The sequence below is a fragment of the Puntigrus tetrazona genome, chromosome 13 (assembly GCF_018831695.1).
Source record: "Puntigrus tetrazona isolate hp1 chromosome 13, ASM1883169v1, whole genome shotgun sequence".
NCBI classification, from domain to species: Eukaryota; Metazoa; Chordata; class Actinopteri; order Cypriniformes; family Cyprinidae; genus Puntigrus; species Puntigrus tetrazona.
This window is the reverse complement of record NC_056711.1, coordinates 100,961-126,494: the sequence shown is the minus strand read 5'-3', so window position 1 is coordinate 126,494 and position 25,534 is coordinate 100,961. Positions and strand designations below refer to the sequence as shown.

General features: G+C 38.8%; 2 protein-coding genes and 1 long non-coding RNA gene across 3 annotated transcripts; 1 reads left to right on the top strand and 2 right to left on the bottom strand.

The window, feature by feature from the left end:
* Nucleotides 1-5,013: 5,013 nt before the first annotated feature.
* Nucleotides 5,014-15,550, bottom strand: trmt61a (tRNA methyltransferase 61A). The gene is made up of 4 exons (XM_043255709.1): nt 15,395-15,550; nt 14,377-14,753; nt 11,242-11,508; nt 5,014-6,358 (listed from the first exon to the last, which is right to left on the bottom strand). The coding sequence occupies exons 2-4, from the start codon at nt 14,705-14,707 to the stop codon at nt 6,060-6,062; spliced, it is 897 nt and encodes a 298-aa protein (XP_043111644.1). The 5' UTR covers nt 14,708-14,753; nt 15,395-15,550; the 3' UTR covers nt 5,014-6,059.
* A 581-nt stretch (nt 15,551-16,131) lies between these two features.
* ckba (creatine kinase, brain a) lies at nt 16,132-20,345 on the top strand. Its single transcript, XM_043255707.1, has 8 exons — nt 16,132-16,249; nt 17,300-17,504; nt 18,188-18,342; nt 18,466-18,598; nt 19,067-19,238; nt 19,466-19,589; nt 19,787-19,976; nt 20,068-20,345. Exons 2-8 carry the CDS (start codon nt 17,312-17,314, stop codon nt 20,244-20,246), a joined length of 1,146 nt encoding a protein of 381 aa, XP_043111642.1. The 5' UTR covers nt 16,132-16,249; nt 17,300-17,311; the 3' UTR covers nt 20,247-20,345.
* Nucleotides 20,346-23,913: 3,568 nt separating this feature from the next.
* LOC122356160 lies at nt 23,914-24,272 on the bottom strand. The gene is made up of 2 exons (XR_006252289.1): nt 24,165-24,272; nt 23,914-24,090 (listed from the first exon to the last, which is right to left on the bottom strand). It is a non-coding gene; the product is annotated as an uncharacterized LOC122356160 (long non-coding RNA).
* Nucleotides 24,273-25,534: the final 1,262 nt, after the last annotated feature.

The following is a 25,534-nucleotide window of genomic DNA, read 5'->3' as shown; positions in this document are numbered from 1 at the left end:
TTCATACAAAACTAATAAAAGCAGACAGGGAGTCAGTCATTTCTGCCGACAGGAAAAAATGTGTTGTGAAAAGCACAGCAGTTTATTTACCGCTAACCCATGACTCACTGTGAAATGACCCATGATTCAAAGCCCAGGCCTACAGCCACCTCCCTCTTCAAGCCTGTGGACACTGCGACATTCATCCGATACTACAAGTCACCATACGCTTCGGAAAGCTGCCATAAAACAGTATTACTACTGTTTTTAGCATAATAAAGCCACAAACAGTAAAGCCTATATAAAGTGAAATAGACTACTGAATACAGGACATTTTAACAACTTTGTGCTAGAAAGTCACACTAGGTATTTCAGTCATACATCTAATGTTACGCAGCACGATTATGGGCAAAACCTAGCATTTTTAATAACGTTCTGCTACTTTTCTTTTAATCTGAGCACAGATTTTGCTCATGTTCAAAACGCATACATGCATTTGATGCACTGACCAATAGAGAACTAAAATGGCTACAAAAATATATCTGTATTATAAACAACATGTGCAGAATAGTCATCTTATTAGATATAACCATGTGCTGCACATGTAGAAGACGCATATTTCAATATGCTCTTGATCTCATAACAACAAATCCCTTAAACGGTTTGTTGGATACGTACATGATTCACTGTACTGTATAAATAGTGAAAGTAACGTGATGTTTGTGGCTCTGAAACAGGAACAGCAGGTTTTCTGCTCTCGTGTACTTTGTCCAGGTGGAGTGTACGTGCTCCTCCGCACACGCTTCCCATCATACTCTGCTCCGTTAAAATTAAAGCATATGTTTACTGTATCTCTGCTTGTGCTTTTTACGACGCAGCAGGCTTTTAAATGCACACATGCTTTACACGGCAGACACTTTGGACGACTTTGTCAGCTCAAAATGCAACTCTGTTAGACTTTTGACTATGAGATCATACCAATAAACGGTCGAAGGTCACACTGATTATGTCACTAAACTTCTTATTTGCACACATTTATGTATCTTATCGCATCTGCGCGAATGCATGCGCACTGAACATCTATCTGTGCCGGCTGTCACTTCTGACTGAAGCAGTGTAGTCACATGCTGCGGCCTGAAAAGAAGCAGACGCCGAGGGGTTTGACGTTGTATGAATGTACTTGTATTATTTTAAGTGCATACGGCTCATTGTCTCATGAGCGTGACTATAATTTCAGACTAAAACTGAAACGCTAAACTGGGAACTAAAACTGTTCCACTGTTCTCAAGTGTACTCGCACAGACAGGAAGAAACCTTCATGATTTGATGGTCTTTTATGGTCTGATTCTGGAGTCAAATGATGTGCAAGCCTGTGTTACCAGCGCTAGTATACTGTTAAAAGTTGAAGAATAAACTTCAAAATAGAATAAACGGAATAAAATGTGTATATTTTAAATGCATGTTACCGTAAATGTTTTCTTTTGAAAGATTATTTGGGTTTATTTTTATTTGTTTTCATTTTTATGTCAATTTCCAGTCCGCAATTTTAGACCTTCAGCTTATCCTTATCTTTGGTTAGTCGCACATTTCTAGTTTTCAATAAAAAAAAATTATCAAATATTTAATCTCACCCTCGTTTCATTTTTTTTTACACCCCCTTTACCTTGCATCAGCTGTTGTACCAAACCAAGAATCCTATATGTGCTCCCAGCAACTGCACAAAACCAAACATATCTGATTCTAACTTCATCAGCTCTTGCCATTTCTGCAGGGAATATGTTCAGACACTCGGTGAGCAAACTGTGAGTCTGTGGGAGTGAGGAGACAAACTGACTGACCTTTCATTCACATAATGAACGTTCATCCTCCCTCTGAGAGAAGCACATCAAATGCTGGAAGTCGGAGGGATTTCTCAATGATCTCTGAATCAGAAGATGGAGAAATGTAAAAGATTTGTCGATTATTATGAGCTACAACGAGTACTGGAGAAGCATCAGAGACACAGATAAGAAATCTGAATTGTCTGACCTCTGATCTCTGCGTGTATCGTGGTGGCCTTGTCCTTTTTTTTTTTTTTTTTTTTTTTTAATAAAAAAAATGGTATAAAATATTGGAAATGTAAAAACGGAACTGAACTTTGAACTAACAATAACATCAAATCAAAAGACTTCTAGCCTCGTAAAAGGGGAGGGAATACATACAAACATAAAATATAGGTTAGGATGGGCACTAAGGTAAAAGACTAGAATAAATTAAGAGAGTAAGACAAGAAACTAAATAAATTATTTTGTGAGAAGAATCTTAATCCCAGAGAACTAAAACAAGCTAAACTTTAGACCTGTGCTTTCCATGGAAACCTTTGAATCAGACCCCAACATCCACATTTTTCTTAACGATCAAATACCTGAACTGGCTCAAGGCCTTTAAAACCAGAGAAACAAGCTGAACAATAAGCTCCTCACGGATTTAAGATCAGCATTTCTAACCTGGAGACACAGCCTGGCTTATGTACTTATGAGTTTATTATTAAACAGTATCTCATCACACAGAAAAAAAAAGGTTCATGCTCCGTTCGTTTCATTATTTTCTAGCATTACATTTTTTATTAAAGAAAGATATGAACTGCGAGCATGTTACTGCACTCCAATGAAATCAGCAGAGTGAATGCTAGCCTGAGGCCTTTACACACCTGCACACTTTCTATTAATAACCAGTCACGGAAAAACTTCATCCTGCTTCCCTTTTACAGAACAATACACTGTGTACATTTATGATACCCACCAAAGACACACTGATCAAACACACACACACTCTCTCTCTCGACTAATGACCTTTCGTAAAACTAACTTTGATGTTATTTAAATTTCTAACTACAAAAACTCTTACACTGCTAGATGTCCTGTGATTATATGCCACTGAAGTCCTAGCTGCTAAACTGAGCTTGTGTTAAGTGTTTTATCAGGCCAAAGTATCACCAGCACAAGCCGGGCTTACACTGCTTTAGCTCATCGATGCTGCTTTTTTCTGGATTAAAAGAACTCTAGGATCTGAGAGAGAGAGAGAGAGAGAGAGAGAGAGAGAGAGAGAGAGAGAGAGAGAGAGAGAGAGAGAGAGAGAGAGAGAGAGAGAGAGACAGAGAGAGAGAGAGAGAGAGAGAGAGAGAGAGAGAGAGAGAGAGAGAGAGAGAGAGAGAACAGAGAGAGAGAGAGAGAGAGAGAGAGAGAGAGAGAGAGAGAGAAAGAGAGAGAGAGAGAGAGAGAGAGAGAGAGAGAGAGAGAGAGAGAGAGAGAGAGAGAGAGAGAGAGAGAGAGAGAGAGAGAGAGAGAGAGAGAGAGAGAGAGAGAGAGAGAGAGAGAGAGAGAGAGAGAGAGAGAGAGAGAGAGAGAGAGAGAGAGAGAGAGAGAGAGAGAGAGAGAGAGAGAGAGAGAGAGAGAGAGAGAGAGAGAGAGAGAGAGAGAGAGAGAGAGAGAGAGAGAGAGAGAGAGAGAGAGAGAGAGAGAGAGAGAGAGAGAGAGAGAGAGAGAGAGAGAGGTGCTTATATGAATGAGAATGTGCTAAAAGTGGTGTCTGAGTATTTATAGCTCTCACAAGCACCTTTATGTGTCAAGAATAGATGCCAGTCACTGCTTTACAATAAAGGTGTTAACAGTAAGAAGAAAACAGAGCAATACACATTTTAAAAAGGTGTTGTTTGTTAATAGTTAATGTATTAATTAACATGAACCAAAAATGAACAGTCTTTATTAATATTAGTTAAAAATACAGTTGGTCATTGTTTATTCATGTTAGCTCACAGTGCATTAACTAATGTCAACAAACTTGTGATTTTAATAACATGTTAGTAAATGCTGAATTAGCTAAGATTATTGACTGCTGTAGAATTATTGTTCATGCTTAGTTCATGTTAACTAATAGACCTTATTAATGTACACTATCAATTTTTTCAATGATTTTATACTTTTTTATTAAAACAATATGTGCTATTGTTTTGAATGTATCAAATAACGTTGTGAACATTGATAATACATTTTTCTTCAGCAGCTGATTAGTCAACTAGCTCGGCATCAGTGGAATAAATAACATTTCACTTCTATAACTTAAATGTCACCATACATTAGAAACAAAGAAAAATATGAATTCATTTTAACAATTTCATATATTTTACTTCCTTCAAAACCCAACATATCCAAACTGATTTACTCGAATTCCCAAAGCAAATGTATAGAAATAAATCCACTGATTGTGTAATAAATTCTACATCCCTTGATTTGGCTTTTTCACATATTCAGAGAACTATGGCACATTTGTGACCTCCATTAGTAGTACATTATTACCTGGAGTCTGTTTCAGTCGAGATCTTGCTGACAAGCTGCTTAAGGGTTTTGTAGGGACTAAGAGCCTGTGCTGTGGTTCAGACCCGAGGAGGACTTGTTCCACGCTCTGTTCCCATTCCTCACTCTGCACTGTACTAATAGAAAACAGATGAATTAAACAAAACACACCAGTCCCACCGCTACAACATCAACTCTCCATCCCCCACATATGGATGCAATATAAACAGATACGGGATTCTTTACATTTGAGTTCCAGCATTACATAACCAACAGTCCTCACACAGTAAGAGCTCATCTAAGAATCACACTTGAGCATGACATGATAACGCAAAGGCCTGTGCAGTCGCTCATTTCTCTGTAATATACCCCATGTTTAACACACTGACCGCTGCCAGTGTGATGAATTAAATAGAAGTGATATCAGTCACCATTATTATATTATTATGCTTGATTCATTTTTTTAATTTTACTATTATACACAAAAAAGGGTGTAGAAGTCTCCCTAAAATTCTTAGTAAATGTCACACACTATTGAGAGGCTAACTATACAAGTGAAGTAAAACACAGTCCACTAATTTTTCTTCTTTGTTCAATTTCAATTTTGCTAGGGAAGCATATTGGCGCCATATTGGTTATAAGTCATGTTTTTTTTGGTATGCTATAAAAAAAAAAAAAAAAAAAAGCATCTTTCAAAGTTGTTAAATATTATTCACAACTTTAATATGTTCAGTATGTAAACTTTTGCATTCATACTTTTTCTTATTCTGTTCCCATTTAAATTGCTTTTGCCAACACACAAAAAATTTACTGAAAATAAAGTAATATAAACAAAATATAATCTGCAGTAAATTAGTAGTCATTTTTATAATGTTGTGATGCCTAAATTTTCTTGTACAATTATTTAGCATTTTACTAATGATTTTAAATGTGACAACCATGTAACGCATTATCACTGCAGCATTTCTGTTTAACATACAATTGTTTTAAATAGCAAGAAAATCATACTAATCATGCAAACACATCTTATGACTGTATCTCTGACTATGATTCATAACCTCCATGTTTCGAGAGACAGAGAGAGAGACTAAAGTTTATACAGACTTTATACAGCATCTCTGAAGACATCAGATTGCAGAAGGAATGCCTTTTATGGACTCTTGAATATGCAGATAGTTTCAGATATAACATTTACCAGATGTTGGCACATCTAGTTCTTTAGTATCTTTCATTCCACCTCCAAGAAAGTAACATACACAACAGATCCAGAACAGGCCGTAACAGCCTTGAATTGAGAGCAACAGTGGTGAGAAACTGCTGATATCACATAAATGAACGCAAACAATGAACTTCACCAAACAAAGTTTTACATGATGTCAACAGGCAAATTTATCGTGACGAAGATACGTCATGAAGAGCATAAATTTCTCTTCATGCTTCCTGAGTGGTCGAACGTGACAGCTGACAGTCACACAAAGTTGCAACAACATCAATAGCACAAGAAAAAGAAACTACAGAGTTTTTATTGCATTCCAATAATTTATTGTAGCAAAACAATCTACTTATTTAAAAAAAAAAAGCATACAAATAAAAAGATAAATTGAATCAGTCTGTACTGAACCAGAGTTTTTAAACTGCATGAACTGTTATATTGGTATAAAAGCCCATTTAAAATAAAACAAACAAAAAAAAACATGACTTTGCATTACTTAAACTCTATAAGAGCCTCCATCAGCTTACGTTACGCTTCTAGTCGCGTGGTTTGGTAGCAAAGGTGAGGTATCCGGTGTGTCCTGCCATTTCTCTGGGAGGTGTGGCAGTCCTGCAGATCACAGAGGTGTTCCCGGTGTTTGGGATTTCCTCTTGACTAACATCCGGAGAGCCCTCCTCTGGTCCGAAGTCTGGTAAGGGCAGATTGACACTACGAACATCATGCACCCGGAGCAGAACCTCCAGTGTGCAGATCTCCTCAAAGCCACGGTCCAGCAGTGCCTCACACGTCCTCTGGACCTGCTCTATACATGGCGAGAAGGAACAGAGACGGCCTCCTGAAGACAAAACCAAGCAGAGAAGCAGTCAGATAATTATTTAGACATACTCAAGTCCACCTTAAAAAAATCATGTATGATTCATTCAAACTCCAGTGCGGTTTGTTTCTGAGGTGATCTCACATACCTAATCATGAAGGTGAACTGCTATTCATGAAGTCAAAACTGGACAAATTGTAGTAATGGATTTTCTCAGGAATTTTCCTTGTAAGCATGATTGATGTGCTTCAAGCAGAGAGAACGTATATTTAATTTCCTCTTGCCTTCAGCAGCAAATTACTCCCACATTCTTTGGAACCATTTCATTATATTTGAGAGCAGATCTGTGTTGGTGCTTTGGAAACAAGCAAAAAAAAACCCCACAATTTCAAAATCTACAGAAGTGCTGACCATTTCACCATTATTAGTTCAAAAATGTTTTTCTTGACACAAAGACTATGTATGTAAAGTCAAACGCAAAGCCTTTAAAAAGTATAGCAAATTCAACAGAACGCAAGAAGAGCATACGATACATGCACGCTAGAAATTTTCATCCTTGTCCAGTGTCTGCGCTATTTCACTCCAAATGTTATGAACAACAAAAATGTCTTTGTACTCTTTTAGAGTTGCATGAATCTAATAATCAAAGTTCATCTCTATTATTTCGAAGTCATGACATTATATATAATTTGTGCGAAAATTACATTAATCAAAAATCTGTAAATTTGCGTGAAAAATAATAAAAGGTTTACTGCCTCTACTGTTCATTTCTTTTGGAAACTGCAGCTATATACGTGTTTATTGGTCTGCGCACTATTCTATTTTCACATTAGGTCAAAATAGAATAGAGCATTCCATTTACACTATTTGTAAACAGTTATTTAAGCGCAAATAGCATTTTCTGCTAATTACACTAACAAGTGGCAATTATCTGCACGCCAGTATTAAAGTACATAAAACAAATTGCAACTTACTGATTGTAAATGTTCATTTTAATTCAAATTATTAAATAGATGATATGGTTGGCACCCTTATTGGGACACATCAGTTAAGTAAATATGAAAAGAATTGGTTCAAATGCCACTTGAACTGTAGCCGTTCTTTACAGTCAGCAATGAAACTGAGGAGACTGAATATTTAGAGTATTACACTTCAGCATGTAGTTTCATGGACTTTTGAATGATGTTTATGCCCATTTCTAATTTTAACCTCAAGTTCGGATCTTTTTTATCAAACCACTGGACGAATATACAGCAACTGTTTTACATTTTGTGCAATCATTAATATATCATTATATTAGTAATACAATGAATCTCCCTGTTGAACAGCAACAAGTGTCGCAACAAACTTTTTGTTAAACCTGAAACACCCGAAAGGGAAGTTACCACTATTTGTGGCTGATATCAAATCAAACCTGAAAAGCAGCCTGAAACAAGAACATTTACATTTAGTGCTTTAAGGAAATGATTATGTAACCAGAACTTGTTTCTCACTCCAACCACAGATCCATATTACTGGACACATGATTTGGCTCACAAAGCTGTAAAGGTTCTTCTTGCCTTACTGTTAAACCGTCTCATAATAACTGGATAAATGGAGAACGAGTGGCTCCTTTGCCGTCTTCCTCCACTAACACGGATGGAGGGAATTTGGACTAAAGGTGGTATTACTAACATGCACAAGAATAGCCACTGCTGATCAGAATAAGAAGATAGACAGGGTGTTGTGAGGAGAGGAGCATTTTGCAGAAGACACCTTAATGGGTATAGTTTACTCTATGGATCTTTTTTTAGAGTCAATCCAATCCCATTCAGTTAATCCAGCATGACCCCGCCCCTCACTAATGAATAAGAACCATGTGTAGGAAAACAATCCAACACTGGCTGGTTTGCCTCCTCTTCATACTGACGGCTCTCACGCGAGATGAATCAGTATGAAGTTAAATAAACAGATTAAAACAAACGAATGGTGTCTAAACTAAATTCTGTAATGAAATAAATAGTTCAGCCCATGAATGTCAATTCTGTCTCTTGTGGGCTGGAGAAGAAAGGTGTAGCCCAAGTGTGAGTAAATGACAGATCTCTAATTTTTGGGTGAAGCCTTTTACAATGTGTAATTCAGCAACATTTTTGAAAGCTTTTAACCATTACAAATGTTAACAATGAATTGTTAACTGCTTAAATATCAGCTTTATTCAAAATGTAAAATCTGACCAAAAAGCAAAGCATCAATACATTTGGTGACACTGTAAATGACTGAGGAGAGACACTACCAGACTTCACTCAGAACACAACACACCCCAGCAGAAACCGTCAGCTCGTTTCTAGGAGACACATGACTAATAAAAACAATACGTTCTACAATTTGCTCAAAATATTAACATGTTTGATATGACTCTTGTGGATATTCATAACACTTTTAGGTTTTTGGAAATTGTTAGTGAAAGGTACAATCTACTTTATATATGATTTGTTTGAACCTGATGATTTACATATGATTTGAAGACTGAAGGATAAGTTTGGGATTGGACCTTCATGTTTAGTTTTTTTTTTTTTTTTTTTAAATGGAACTAGAATGCATTATGGGATTGTACTGAATGAATGGCAGCAAAGATGTTTGACATTTTGAACCAATGTTACACATTGTTTTTATTTGTCACACATTTCCTAGCAACAAGGCACATGTTTGAGTGTGTGTTGGGTTCTGGACAGCTTTTGGGATTTAGTTTTTCCCTCAAACTATTTACAAAGTTGGCTAGAGTATGATACCTAGTTTTAGTGTTCTGTGTAGCGTATTCTAGCTTTTTGACTTAGGAAAAAAAAGGGATCTCAGATTCTTTTGGAACAGCTTTTGCACTGAGGATGCCTTGAAATCCTGCCTATGTAGGGAGCTTGCTAGGATTTGGAACAGATGTGATGTACGGATAAAGGCCGTTGCTGAAGGGCACTAGCAGAAGTATATTTCAAGAGTGAGAGAGAGAGAGACAGAAGTTTGTCATGTCATTCCATTGACAAATAAGGCCTTTCCATGAAAACGCAGTCATAAACAGAGACACCAGGCCTCCTGGCAACCAGGCTCAACAGGTCTCCTGGCAACAGGGGCCTGGGAAAGAAAGGAGTCACGCCAACAGCTGGGATTCTCTGAGCATTTAAACCAGAGAACGAGCCTGACTAACTAGACAAAAATTTGAGGAAATAAAGAAACAGACATGATAAAGAATCAGATCGAATTACTTCGATTTCTGCAAAAGAAATGTTAACAGTCAAACACTCTTTTAGTTATTCAAAGCTTTCACATGCAGAGCTGTGCACTCAAAACTGCTGAGTAGTGCACAAGAAAGACATTTTGTCAAAACACACAGAAAGAAGCCAGCAGATGCTTGTCTGAGCTTCACCGAGTTTTGCCGTGCTCACTTAAGCCTTACTGCCTGCCCCTTTATGGTCATTACCCTGCCAGCAAAAACATACAACATTTGTGTTTATTAGACTGAGTCTCCAAGAGGGGGAGTAGCACAGAGTGAGGCAAAAATTCCACTTGCATGAGACAGAGAGACTCGAGATTGCCACGAGATCCTCTCTGATCTTATACTCTTAGAACATTCACAAGAATGTGCACATTAAACAACGGCATGCAACCCAAAAAAGTACAATTCTTTCAGTATTTATTCACCCACGTCGTTGAAAACCCATATGACCGTCATTAATCTTTGGGACACAAATCAAGATATTTATGATGAAATCCGAGAGCTCCATAAACAGCAACACAACAAACATATTCAAGGCCCGGTAAGGGTACATAGGTACATTGTTAAAAAAAGTCCACGTGACATCAGTGGTTCAACCTTAATGTTATAAAGTTACGAGAACACTTTGTGCAAAAACATGTGCTAATGTAATAAATCACAGCACTCATTGCCATTACAATACATTTTAGCTCCAACCTTTACAACGACAGGAAAATGAGAGGTTCAAAGCCAAGGGCTGTGCAGTTTATGAAAATTCCTCTTTCAATATACTACAGTAGACGGCTGACCCCTTACTGGGACAGACTAGTCTGGGCCTGCCCAGTAGGGCAAAGTGGGTAGGGGTTTCCATGGAAACAGCCTCTTACCCAAGTGGTCAGGTCACTTCTGAAGAGACCAGATCTGACATGGCCACTCACTAAAAGCAAATAGTTGTTCCAAAAGAGAGACCATAGACAAAACAAATGCGCACACAGAAGCTATGAATGCTGCTCAAGCTGGGCACACTCAAGCCAAAGTCTCCCGATTAATTAGTTACTGGTGTGACATCGTTTTGGCACAAAACCAAGATGTAATTATGGAGAATAATGGGCTTCTGACAATGTTTCACAGAAGCTGCATCAATAACAATGAAAACCTACACAAAATATAGATTTAAATCAATTATGAATCTCACACTAAGCCTCCCATTCCCCGGAGGTTATTTGACCATTTCTTTGACGTCAATGGCAATCAGGGGGAGTTAAAGAGAGAGTTCAGCCAAAAATGAAAACCCTAATGATGTTCCAAACCTCTTGGAGTTTCATTCTTCTTATATATATATATATAAAACTGTTCAACTGGTTACCAACATTCTTTACTTCATAGTTTTTTTTTTTGCTTAACTGAAGAAAGTCAAAGTTTTGTAACAACTTGAAGGTGAGTAAATGCCAGTTTTTACACTTTCACAGTACTTTTAATAAGTGTGTGTAAACTGCACATTTTTGTGCCAGTGTCACTGAAGTGTCTGTGCAGTTGTGTGTTAATAAAGGTCACTGTGGTACTCCGTAGCATTTATATGGCTTCATCTGTGAAAAGTAAGTCATGGTGATAGAGTACCACATGACATTTAGCATTAATATGGTAATGTCGCTTTAGTTATTTCACAGTTGTGTGCTCTTACCTTTGCGTTTCATGGCACTCTTGGCATGTGTGATTGCCTCCCACGGAGAGGGGATGTCTAAAAACACAGCATCGGCTATTCCTGTGATGCCAAAGCCGTCCTTGCACACATCCTGGTTTCTAACAGTAACCAGGTGAGACACTTTGTGCTCCTTGAACTCCTGCATGGCCTTCTCGGCTCGCTGAGCGTGGAACTCCACCGTATGCAGGTGGCCGGTGGGAGCGATGGTCCGCAGGATCGAGTGAGACAGAGAGCCGCTGCCTGTACCTGGAAGACAGAAGTAAAATCTAATTATGTAATTACCATTTTTAGATGTTTAAACACAATGCACACTCACAAATATTAATTGGAATTTGGTCAAATTCAAATTATGCACTTCACCGCCATAACACTTAAAGGATGACATTTAAAGGATTTGTGTTTAGAAGATGAACAAAACTCATGGGTTTAAAATTACATAAGATATACACCATTAACAATTTAATCTGTGCAAAAGGAAATTGAATGATTACATGTTTACTTGATATTTGAATATTTCTGTACTGCATGTCTTTCACAATAAAGACTTGATCTTAATTAGAAAAAGACCCTCCTCTGCACAACTAGACCAGCTTTACATACACAGGAAGATTCAGATTAACAGGAGAATAAAAATCAAAGTGAGTTCACCAATATTGGGCAGCACAAGTAATTTTCAGAGGAACTGACAACATCAGACAAGTCTCTCGATCAACATTTTACAGTTCACTGGGCTGTTGTGTGCTTTTGTCATTGCCATAAATGAGAATTAATGAGCTTGTTAAGTTGCTGTGCAGAATAACACGCACTGCAACAGCAAAAGCAAGCATCTCCAGTATCTCCACAAGCAAGTATAGCAGAAAAACTACAGGAATGCTTAGTATTTGCATGCTGGAAAGTTCCAATAAATAAAAACATCTTAAGTTAAATAAATGATTTTAATCAAAAACATCATGTGCAAATTAAGTTAAATATAGCAATCACATGTTCATGAACATTGTGATGCTCGTGCTTGTGAACACGTTCTGGTGTTAATGGCCCATCTTCCTCTTCAAGAACCCATTAACGTGCCTTTTGTTCTCATAGCAACAATAGGGTCAATGTTCGGTCTACAGCGTTGCATTCAGTTGGAACAGAAAAACTGACGTAAGAATGAGAGGCTCAGCAGGGGAGAGATCACATAGAAATGAGAAAGTTTCAAAAGAAATGTCCAACAGTATGCTTGAATGGTGATAAATGAACACCGACACTGCACATGCGCTGAATCTGTGGCAAAGTCAGCCTCACCTGAACGCTCCGATATCAATGTGTCAAACGCATTTCTAGCTCAATGAGTTTGAAGGGCACTGAGGACAGAGTGAGTGTGTGTGTGTGTGTGTACGCTCAACAGCAGTTTATTGGATTCTTTCAATACAAGAGGTCGCACTTGCGGAACCAAATGGGCCAAACCATCAGAGAGTCTTGTCTCCATCTAGATTTCTCTACCCATTACATCCTAACTAGTTAACAGGTTACTCCATCCCAAAATTGGTCATTATTCACTTACCTCTCCCCCTCCCCTCTTCGGAACACAATTTAAGATATTTTGGATGAAAACCGGGAGGCTTGTGACTGTCCCATTGACTGCCAAGTAAACTACAGTGTCAGGGGCCAGAAAAGTATGAAAGACGTCGTCAGAATACTCACGTGTTAAGTTATGAAGCTACATTCTACATTGAAATGTCGAATAATGTAGTTCTTTTTGTTTTCTTCCCATCCAAAAATATTCTTGTTGCTGAATGTCAGCTGGAAACTTCCAGCTTTTGGAAGCTTAATTTATATATATATATATATATATATATATATATATATATATATATATATATATATATATATATATATATAAATTATCCTCTCACGCAGTTATAAATGCAGCATTGTGACTGAACCACTTCTGAGATATTACTCCGATAAAAGAAAACAGGTTATCGCGTTTACATGAGCGTACAAGTACGTTTTCGGTTTATTTAGCACAATCGAACTTAATAGGACAGCAGTCTCACGATTTTCATCAAAAATCTCTTAAAAGTTGTGCGATAATGCGAATGACATTTTTATAAAAACAGGGTATCCCAAACAAGGGTTTGAGAGTCGATGGAAAGACAATAATTAAATCGAATGTAACAGCAAAAAAAGCAGCAGCACAAATAATCATAAAGCCAAACTCAATACATCTTACCAATTTAAGATGATCAAATCACAGGCTGATTTAATCAAGTATTTACTCTATTACTCTGAGTGAAGAGTGGCATGTGTTCATTTACACGACTGTCTGTCCACAGTAATGTTGCTTCTCCCAAAGTTTAATGTGCATTTGGGAATGCCATGTGCGCTATAGGTTGACTTTATTTCTATTCACAATTACGTAACTGTCAATATTTTCCAGGCATTTGTTTATAGCGTACGTCTGAAAGCCCTTAAAAGTAACTATTTGCATTAGCATGAGTATTTCTTTGTCTCCGGGTGTCTCAGCAATATGAGACATGAAATTAGGATTATGAATAAAATGTATTTTCTTAAAATGTCTTATTCTGTTGTTCTGAATTGTTTGTGATAGATTATATATATATATATATATATATATATATATATATATATATATATATATATATATATATACTGATTATTATAATCATTATTATTACTACATTTGACATTTCTGTCCCCCCTCACTTCTACAATGATTGCTACTGCCCTGTAACATAGGCTCCACATTAACTTTGGTGGGAAAGGGGCCTAAACAGCTCTTCTGACGATGAAGGTTGCAGACCCCTGGTCAGTAGAAATACGTACGTGTTTCTTTCTAATGTCATCGCCAAATACTGTCCTGGCATTCATACAGCAGTGTTTTTAGTTGTTTTGGTGGATCTTTAGAAAAAGGAATCATTAATGATTACGAAAAACTTTTTTGTGTAATTGTTGTATTGTTAACATACTCTAAGGTTTCAAATCTGAATTGACAGAAAAAGCGTGCATCGCCAGCTCAAAACGATTTCTGTAAGTATCGACAATCTCTGAAAGAAGGATCCAGATTAAAAACCTTCCGATGGTTCCCAGCTGAAGACAGACTCGTCTTACCTGACTCGCAGACGACAGAGCCCGGTTTGAGCTCCAGCATCAGTGTGATGTTGGCGATGTCTGTGGTGTAGAGGATCTGCGTTCGATGGGGAAGGTTGACCGTCCACAGCTCTGGCGTGGGGTGAAGCACGTAAACCCAACCGCCCTTACTGCAGGTCACTCTGGAACCAAACCGCTGTCCGATCAGGTCGCTGGAGTGCCGGATGACCCCGTAGCGGGTCTGCGTCTGCGCTCCCGACTGAACTTTGATGGGCATCATGGACTCGTGGCCCAGGAAGATAATGACGACATCCCCTTCTTGGATGATCTCGGAGTACTCCACAAAACTCATGAGGCACAGCTTTAATGAAGAGAGCAGCCTTGGAGGATTAAACACTCTGCCATAAAGGAAAACACGGGAACACATCATTTTCACACACTGGGAGACAAAACATTAACATTCACTCAAATTACTTTGTAGACCTGATTAAATATGCATTACAAGTTTAATAATAATAATAACAATAAACAATATTTGCAAGAAAGCTGGTTCGTTTTCATTTCAAATTATACAACTGTAAAAATTTAATAAGATGCGTTTGAAATATTTCACTTTTTAATGTTAAATTTATAAATTACACAAAACACTTAAAACAAAGAAATTAATCTTTTTGTATTAGGCTGATTAGTAGAAAACTAAATTAAAGAATGAGACTCCGCTGTTAGTCAGACTCCGCGTCGCAGCATCTGTGTATCTGCAGACCTAAAACAGGTTCAAATCAGCCAAAAAATGGGTCCGATGTAAGTTAACCTCTTAAGAATCCATTTACCCGTTTTTGTGAACATTTCTGTTATTTTATGTGCAAGACTCAGCAAGGTCACTGTCGCTTAACGACGAGACGAGACGAACAGGAGAAAGTGCGCTAAAACTCGACTAAAGTAACGTAAACGCAAACTTATTTTCAAAGAGTAACAACACAGTACACACTCTTGAACATACATCGCTCGAAATAAATATATGTTTATCGCAAAAACTCACCGCTGCTTCAGCGAGGATGTAGTTTTATGTTTGGGAAGGAGCTGGAAGACAGTACAGCACGTGCGTGCGCCAGTCCCCGCGACGAGATACGCGTCGACGCGCCCTCCAGAGCGGCTCTTCACCTCATGCGGATGGACTCAAAGGCATGTGAACGCGCTCATCTCCGTTTACAAATCCACAGCTAGTAGCAAAACGTCAAATTCACGCGACCCGATCTGTCGCATGGAAATGATGTAAGACCATTTAAAGGCACAGTATCTGTTGCATTAAAAAATATTTGCGTGGTGATATAGATTTACCAGGACGGTGCTTTCCAGTCCCATAAGCAAAATAAGGCGGCCAAAGCATCATTTCCAATCGCTCTTTCCAAATATTACTATAATGCATGTAATTTTGCAGTATAATAATTATAAAGCTACATTTAAGCAAACACAATTAATATTGTGGGTAACAAACAGCAAACAACACATATACACAAATGTGTAAGACTTTCACGCATGTTGCTTTTTTAAACATACAAAAAAATAATAATATCCGGTTAAATACTTCAAACACATCCCAAGTCGATTGCATGGGAATACTTGGGATATAAACTTTTATCATAATTATATTTCATATATACTTTATGTATCTGTTGAGCGCATTTTTTCCAAATCAAGTTCTTCCAATGGGATGAATGGACTGTAAATAGCAGCCAATGGGAGCGTCTTTCCTGAGCTATAAAACAAACGCTCCATCACGATCTAGTGCTGGAGAACAGACAGACGACACATAGAGAGGCATACTCCTACCGGAAAAATAGGGATCTTTGTCTCAGCTCAGTCTTCCTCTAGTTCTAGCACCCCACAACCCACGGTAAGGATCCATTGAGAAGTTTTCAGCTCTCTTAAAACTAGTTGCCTAAGCGCGATCGCAATTTAAAAAAAGTATATACTTTATAAACGGCTTTGAATTCTTCTGGATAAGCTTTAAGGCTTGGTTTTTGGTGCATCGTTGTATGAAAGGAATTGGACGCATGGAGATGGATTGATTGATCGGCTCAGTGTTAGAAATGAATGTTAACAATATCTTATCATGGTTTTTCAGAGCGTTTTTTTTTGGCTTTTTTTTGTGAACGAGAGCGTCCCATTTGTAGGTCATGATTAATTACAGCTCACTCTTTCTGTCGCTGAAGTGGACGCCCAGTTTCAAGTCATCGATATCAACTTTTTGGAATGAGGATGATTATAACCATAATGAAACGAATCTTATTACATTTACTGCCATCTTTCGTTCGTTGCCAGCTGATGACAGTTTCATATTTTAACAGATATAGCTAATTAAAGATTTCGAGTAGGCTACATGTTTTAAGGTACATAGATTTCACACTTTTCACATCATGAAACTTTTTTTTTTTTTTTGGTCCATTTCTAGTCGGGCATAACGAAAGTAATAACTTGGATTAGATCAGTTCTGTAACAGCTCAGTTCAATGCGTCTTTGATTCACCATAAAGAATCGACTCGTAAGAATCGTTCATTCGGACATCGTACTACATTGTTTTGATTCACTTAAAGTCGTCACGCTCAAGATTCAGAGTCATGGCAACATTGCATAACGTTTATTTTATTTATTTATTTATTTATTTATTTTTTACATTTTACTATATTTAAGGATGGTGTCCCTATCCTATGACTGGAACCATTTGTGGAACCAAAGCACATATTTGACCTTTTAGTTATGTAACACATCCATGTCTATAAAAGTAGGCAGGCCGTCAAACTTTCACTGCATCCATATTTCTCAAAAAAGCTTTTCCAGATTCATTCAAATGTCAAGATAAGAGTTAGTGTTGAACCTCTTGTCTTAATTTCACAATTGGTGTAACCACCATTATTTTCCATCCCATTCACACCACCACGCTCAGGGAACAGCAGCCATGCCTTTCGGGAACAGTCACAACCAGCTGAAGATGAAGTTCTCCTCTCAGCAGGAATTTCCAGACCTCAGCAAACACAACAACCATATGGCCAAGGTCCTCACGCCGGGGCTGTATGAGAAGTTGCGGTCCAAACAGACACCCAGTGGGTTTACACTGGATGATGTAATCCAGACCGGGGTAGATAACCCAGGTAAAGACCTCCAGACAACTCAAAGACCACTTCTCGTGCACTTTTTTTGTAACATAGGTTACAAGCAGAAAAAAAGTGATTAAATAGTGACCTTGCTGACTCATTGTTGTAGTGCAGAGGGCTTCAAATAAAAACAGTTCCTGTACAGATAAGGCCTGTGCAACATGCAGTAGTATGGAAAATCCCATTCTAGCTGGCCACAAGAAGACTTGACCTAAAAATATCATGAACGGCTTTCTTTGTCAGTTTAACACTGTATTTGGTAAAACATTCAGAACACAACGGTGCAGGTGACTTCATTCTTCGACAGCAGTGCGTGGTGTTTTTACACCCCATGTGTTGTTGTATTTATTCAGCAATTCTAAACTAGCCAGGGTGACCATCAGACAGCGGCCAGCTGAGGAAGAGTATCCGGCCCTCGAATACCACAACAACTATATGGCCAAGTACCTCACTCTGGACATGTACAAACGCCTCCGTCAGATCTGCACACCCAGTGGTTTCACCATAGATAACGTCATTCAGACTGGAGTAGATAATCCTGGTAAAAGAACACACATAGTCTGTCAGGGCCAGGGATAGTCCTAAGAGAAATAACATGATGTTAAACGTGTTTTTTTTTTAAGGCCTTAGTGTTGGCATCTTAGTGTATGACTCCTAAATGGACTTGTTTCCTGTCTCAGGCCACCCCTTCATTATGACTGTGGGTTGTGTGGCTGGGGATGAGGAGACCTATGAGGTGTTCAAGGAGCTGCTGGACCCTGTTATTCAGGACAGACATGGAGGATACAAACCCACAGACAAACACAAGACTGACCTCAACGCCGGTAACCTCAAGGTATGAAGCTGATAGATCATCCAAAAGCAGGTCAGCGGGGTCCAAAACATCTCGAGACCTCACTGTTCACTAACATCTGGTACAATAAAAGAGCTTTTAGACTAAAACTCTCTGCTTCTGCAGGGAGGTGATGACCTGGACTCTAATTACGTGCTGAGCTCTCGCGTCAGAACAGGCAGGAGCATCCGTGGATTCTGCCTGCCGCCCCACTGCAGTCGTGGAGAGAGAAGAGCTGTTGAGAGCCTCTCTGTGGAAGGTATGGTACCACGGGAAACACTGCTATATTTATATAATAAATGAGTTTCCCAAAAGGTACCTGAATGGTCTACTACTGTATATTGTAATGGCTGATATTGCCCACAGTCCTTTGCATTTTGGTGGAGGATTTGGTTCAGAACTACAGAAGGATCCTTGGCATGAAAGACTCTTGTGGTCTGTCTGCTTATGATTCATAGATGTGGTTATGGCATAGTAGGATGATATTTTTCCTCACACAGAACATACTTTTAAGGGTAGTAATAATTAGGCTGGTAACTGGTACTGTAGTATTTCTGTTCCTGAAACATAGCCTGGTCATGTGGCTCCATCTAGTGGTGATGAGTATCATCCACTGACTGGACCGACACAATCTTTCTTCTGCATTTTAAAATGTAGTCTATAATATTTTAAGAAATGATTCCAGGATAATGGGATTTAATCTCAGATTGCTTTGCTCTGTCTGTAGCTCTGGGTGCTCTGACTGGGGATCTCAAAGGAAAATACTATGCCCTGAAAAACATGACAGAGGACGAGCAGCAGCAGCTCATCGATGACCATTTCCTGTTTGACAAGCCTGTCTCTCCCCTCCTGCTGGCCTCTGGGATGGCTCGTGATTGGCCTGACGCCCGGGGCATCTGGTCAGTGTTCCTGACTGTCTTTAATTCACTGCTTGTGGTAATTTTATAGAGTGGTGTTTATAGAGAAGAAACTTTTTCCTGTCAGTTTCTTCAAATACAGGCAGCACCAGCATTTTGTTCTATATTAAGTACATATAATATCTAAAAGAAGCTGTAAATATTCATATATAAGCATTACGTTTCCGTGCTGGTCTTTAAAGACTCGCTCATTTTCTCCTCCTCTCTAGGCACAATGATAACAAGACATTCCTGGTGTGGGTGAATGAGGAGGACCACCTGCGTGTCATCTCTATGCAGAAAGGTGGTAACATGAAGGAGGTGTTCACCCGTTTCTGCACAGGTCTCACGAAGGTATTACATCACTGTGGTCCTAAAAGCCCAATCACACCAAGAACAGTAACTATACTAGCGCTCAAACTAATACAGAGTAACGTTCTGTTTAATGCAGTTATGGAGTTTAAGTGGTGATTGCATTCATCAGGATAAATGATATTTCTGGTGCATGCTAGATGCTAGCTAGCCGAATTAACTAACATCTTCCTTTTCAGATCGAGGAGCTGTTCAAAAATAAGGGACATGCGTTCATGTGGAACGAGCATCTTGGGTACGTGCTCACCTGCCCATCAAACCTTGGCACAGGTCTGCGAGCAGGAGTGCACGTTAAACTGCCTAACCTCAGCAAATACCGCCAGTTTGAGGAAATCCTAAAAAGACTAAGGCTGCAAAAACGAGGAACAGGTAGGAACCGAACCAACTTGAGCTGCAGTCGTGAACAGAAATCTAGAACGTGGAACGATTCCAATAAGCAAGCGGTGCCTTTGTTCATTAGGTGGTGTGGACACTGCAGCTGTGGGTGGTGTGTTTGACATCTCCAACGCTGACCGCCTGGGTTTCTCTGAGGTGGAGTTGGTGCAGATGGTGGTGGATGGAGTCAAGCTGCTGATAGAGATGGAGAAACGGCTAGAGAAAAGCCAGGCCATCGAGGACCTCATGCCTGCGCAAAAGTAGAGCTTCCCAAAACCTCACTTCCCACATTCTTCTCTCCACACCTTTAACCTTTCATTGATTTGACTTGAATGTTAGAAAATAAAATTAGCCTTGTGTTGACTTTTTGTCTTTCTTCTCAGTTCTGTTCTTTTGATAGGAATCCTGGAACTAATTCATTTCCACAGCGTTTGCCGTTAATTTACAAAATAGGGCTTGGTGATATACTTAAAGGAAACCAATTATAAAATAGAAATAACAAAACACAAAAACATCTTATGCAAGACTCTTACGATCAACTTGGACACCTGAATGTGTAAACTAGTTCCTCACCATGCCATGCTGCTTCCTTCAAAGAACAATGAACATCTAGAGGTCCACTGAAAGAGTGCATCATGGGTAAAGCCTATTCTGAGCACTGGATGTTGACATCAGACGCATATACAGATACAGAGGACGTGTCTATACATACAATATATACTGTGCTCTTCGCATGCGAGAGGGTGCGTGTCGTAGTGCGTTTATGGATATTGGATACGCCATCTTTTCCAACTAAAATCAACAGACAACACCGTCGTTCTGCTCTTTCTCTCACACACACACACACACACACACAGTCTTTCGCTCTCCATTAAACACAATGTGAAGTTGTAGCTGTTGTTTGAGCGTTTAAACGAGCCCTTACTCTAGACACTCTTCATCTGCGAATTCCTACAACTGCCTATAGCCAGAGATGCTGAATCTGGAAGAAAAGAGCAGTTCAAAGCCGACAAAAAAAGAAAGAAATTAAACTGGTGGACGCTGATAAAAAACCAAAAAAATAGCCATTACAGAGCCACATGTTTAGAGACAGGGTTCCCACTCGTTGTGACCAATGAATGTACAGGAATCAATCAAAGTCATGAATCAAATCTGATTCACTAATGAATCATTTAGAACTGTTCGTGAATCAGTCGGACTGATTTATTGGCAAGAACTTTCTAATGTTTTCTCATCAATTCAATATGGCATAAAAAAGTTTATATATAATTAAATCTTAAATCTTAAAGTTTATATATAATTATATATTTCATACAATTATTAAAAAATATTTAATGTTACAAATACACAAACTCTTCTTAAATGTTTTAAAATGTATGCATAGACTATTTTTAATATATTTTAAAAAAATCTGTCTATCAAGATAGAATGACAGAATAGAATGTTTTTTCTAGATTTCTTCATTTCTACTTTACCAACAAAGTCCCATTAACAAACACTAGTTAATGCCTTTTGTTACCATATTTATCTCTGTTTATAGTCAGTTCATCAGCTTATTTAAATAAAAACTTCATAGGCCATTAAATAATATAACAGATACATCTGATTTTATTAATATTTTAATACATTTTGAAATTAACTAAAATTTGCACGTTTATGTATTTTCAGTAGTAGTTTGTGTTAACTAATTAAAAGTGGAACCATACTAAAAATAAAGGCTTCTAAATATATTAATTTATAGATTCATGATATCATTCTATTCACATTTCCAGCCCTGAAAAAGTCCTGCTACGGTCGTGGGAACCCCGTAGTGTGGTGGAAAGGGAAGAGGCTGGAGGAGAGGGGGATGATAAAGAAAGAGGAAGACTGTAAACGAGTGGAGCGCAGACTTACTAAGAGTCTTTGCCGCAGGGTTGGAGGGGACTGTGAGGGTGGGGGGCACAGAGGGGGCAGCCGGCCCTGATTTGACGGCAGACTGCCGTTTGCTCGGGTCAAGAGTGACCCTGAGGAAGGAAGGCAGACAGAGAAAGAGAAAAAGAGGGAAGGGAAGGAGGAAGAGAAGGAAACACAGGGGAAGAGAGGGATTGTTAAAAATGAGGGTACAGAGTTGTCTAATGCAAATATTAAGCGGAACAATCAAGACACAGGAAAAGAACCCTGTACCTGTTCTCCTTCCCATTAGGAATGACAGAAAGGCGGTCTGTGTTGTTTCTCTCAGTGCACACGTACGTGTTTCTCCTCGACATGCCCCCCGATCCAGAGTTATTCTGAGTGATGAGAAGAAAAAAAAAAGCTCAGTAAGATTGTTTTTATTGTTTTTCAACTAGTCTTTTATGCTCACTAAGGCTGCATTTAATTGATCAAACATACAGTAAAGAAGTAATATTGTGAAATATTATTAGAATTTATTACAACTCTTTGCATTTCATTATGTTGTCGGCGTCAGCTGTAGAACCTCCAGAGATGGTATGAGTTACTGTGAAGCTCACTGCCAGTCCAGTCTCAGACACAGAGACTGAGTACAAGCCCACAGCAAATCCAGTCAAGGTCATTGAGGTCACCTGTGAGAAGGGTCTATGAACTCACGGCCTGTTCAGTCACGGCTATGAAGGTCGTCTGTGACTCACTGTCCAGCTCTGCCACAGCTATGGAAGCCCATAACACATTCATATTCCAGCCTTGTCTGCTTTCTTATGTAAACTATGCTAAAACTCCCCCAAACAAAATATGAACCGTTTAATAGATGAAGTGACAAATGTAGCTCAAAAGTCATTCAGGACAGGATGGTAGACCATGGTGTTACAGCCAACATCACCTAAAGCTCAGTGATTGTAACTCCTCCCACTACAATTATATAAGAAATACATGTTCATTCTAACATTTGCCTGGGTCTGTCACACAGACATGAGTTTACCCTCCTCCATCATTTAGCGTCTTGTCCACAAAAATCATTGAAAAATTGCAAATCATGCAAATCATGAACCCTTGAGAGTAAAGCCTGTCGCTACAATAATGCTCAGGGCCCCTACAGTAATCTCAATCAAACTGAATGATCCTGACTGAAGCAGCCTATTAAATGATACAGTTGTGCTCAATGCCTCTTGCAGAATATGCAAAATCTTAATAATTTTAACCAAAAATGGATCAAGAAAATTGCATGTTATTATCTATTAGTTTTATATTATTATTATTATTATTATTATTATTATTAATACTGTCCCGAGTAAGCTATTTGACATAACAAATATGTACAATCTCCACAAGACCAAATAATAACTTAAAACTTAAGTTTTTATGACCCCATTCATAAGCAAATCTTAATACTGCATGTCTTTCCCCGGATGAGCCACAACTTTCTGTCTTTCTGTTATATGATAGTTGTTCATGAGTGCCTTGTTGGTCCTGAGCAGTTCAACTGCCTGCTGTTCTTCAGAAAAATCCTCCAGCTCCTGCACATTCTTTGGTTTTCCAGCATCTTCTGCAGATCTGAACCCTTTCCAACATTACCTGTATGATTTTGCGATCAATCTTTTCACACTGGGGACGACTGCGAGACTCATGCACAACTATTATATGACTGAAAAACATTTACTGATGCTCAAGAAAAAACACAAAGCATTAAGAGCTAGGGGGTGTAAACATTTGAACAGGGTGATGATGTGCAACTTTTCTTTTTTTCCCATTTGGTACAGCACTTAAGAAGCTACATAAATACTTAAATGTTTCCCAGAAGAAACGAGTACAATTTACCCTGATCCTCCAATTCAGAATCATATTAAAAGTAAAAATGTAAATGTAATTAATTTTTCGCCGGTGTTCCGATAGGAAAATGATTCCTATTGTCAAGTAACATCAAAAGGTAAAAGCAGTGGACTGATGAAAAGATTAATGTACCAGCATAAAGTTCAGAAATGAATCTCACGAAACGTCTTCAAACTGTCATGGTGTTTTTATATCAAAAAAACATAAAAGTCCTTTCAGAGGCTGACAGGTGGAGCGTCTAGGCTTTAGACCGAGTCCGAGTTCCCGGCTCATATCCAGCACTTCTCTCGTCTGTCGCTCTGATAACATCCCCTTCCAGCGCAGCAGACCGGACACATACTGATCACTGAAAAACAGAGAAGAAGACTTCACCGCACTGTCTGAAGAAAACCAAACTAATGCTAATACTGATTTAAGTACCTCTCCTGAGGGAAATCTCTGAACAAATCACAACAGGTAACCTGCAGTGCTTCTACATCACTGCAAACCAAAACTTCACCCAATCTCCGAAGGAGACGGTTCCTCTGGTCGCTTGAAAATGACTGTTACACTGTCTCACCTCCGATGTTTCAGCCCTCTGACTCAATCCTCCCTTCATTTTTTTGTTTTAAACCAGTCATGCTGCAAGAGCTGCTCCAAGGTCGGCCTTTCAGTAGGGTCACGGGCTAGGCACTGGACAATCACATCACGGCATTCTGTTTTTTAGGAGAGAGCTGGTTAGTCGTGACCATGTGACATTTGGGTTGGCATGTATGGAATCAGCTTCTGAAACGAGGTTTATTTAAGGTTAAAAGAATTTATACTTATTCTAAACTTATATCTCTGAACGCATATCCTAACCTCTAACATCAGTTGGTAAATACTAAAGTCTGTGCTTTACTAGACAAGACATCTCTACCATTGTCTGTGCAGAAGCTGTGTGTGTGTGTGTGTGTGTGTGTGGGTGTGTGATCAGTGCTGTTCTCTCACCTTTGGATAAATGTGGGTTTGCAAACCTAACCGGCTTCCATGATTTCCTTTATATCACGAAATGGAGGACACACGTTCATCATCTCATACAACAAGACTCCAAGAGCCCAGACGTTTGTAGAGACGGCATGGAATCTGCCACTGATGATGAGTTCAGGCGGCACGTAATCCATTATTCCTGTAAGCAAGACATTTTCAGCATGAAGCAATTCTTAAAGTATCACACGATCAATGATAAGTCACTAAATGTTGGTTTGCACACAAAATGCCAGCTCACCTCTATACTGCATGCTATCGTAGCCATCGCTACTAAACAGTTGACCGCAGCCAAAGTCTATTAGCTTGAGCTCCAAAGTGTGTTTTCTCAACAAGAAATTGTCTGGATGAATGTCATTGTGAAAAACACCGCGCTTGATGCAGTGCTGCACTGCTCGCACCGCCTGACACATGATGCGTCGTGCTGTGGTCTCATTCATGCTGGGATTGTCGTTGATGAAGTCCAACAAGCTCTCGTGAGGGATCTGGATACTCCATAATGAGCGTGAACTCTTTAGGGTCTTCAAACCACTCATACAGTTGTATGATGAGGGGACTTATTTTTCCTTGCCTCATCACTAGCATCAGTGCAACTTCATTAAATAGAGGTTCAGGATGCAGGTCCTACAGAAAACACGCAACTAACTGTTAGTTTGGTAACTCAACTTAAACCTTAAACAACTTAAAACCTATGTTTTGCCAGCTTACAGTTTGAAGATACTGATTCCGTGTAGACTTTTCAATATATTTGATGGCAACCTACAAAAAAAAACACACAGTTGAGC

Excerpts from the sequence above, each read along its gene's own strand:
- trmt61a (XM_043255709.1), bottom strand. The coding sequence starts at position 14,707 with ATGAGTTTTGTGGAGTACTCCGAGATCATCCAAGAAGGGGATGTCGTC. Across the intron at positions 11,509-14,376 it reads CTCTGTCGTCTGCGAGTCAG|GTACAGGCAGCGGCTCTCTG; the intron begins GTAAGACGAGTC and ends TCTGTCTTCCAG. Across the intron at positions 6,359-11,241 it reads GAGTGCCATGAAACGCAAAG|GAGGCCGTCTCTGTTCCTTC; the intron begins GTAAGAGCACAC and ends TTTTGTCTTCAG.
- ckba (XM_043255707.1), top strand. The coding sequence starts at position 17,312 with ATGCCTTTCGGGAACAGTCACAACCAGCTGAAGATGAAGTTCTCCTCT. Across the intron at positions 18,599-19,066 it reads TGAGAGCCTCTCTGTGGAAG|CTCTGGGTGCTCTGACTGGG; the intron begins GTATGGTACCAC and ends CTCTGTCTGTAG. Across the intron at positions 19,590-19,786 it reads TCTGCACAGGTCTCACGAAG|ATCGAGGAGCTGTTCAAAAA; the intron begins GTATTACATCAC and ends CTTCCTTTTCAG.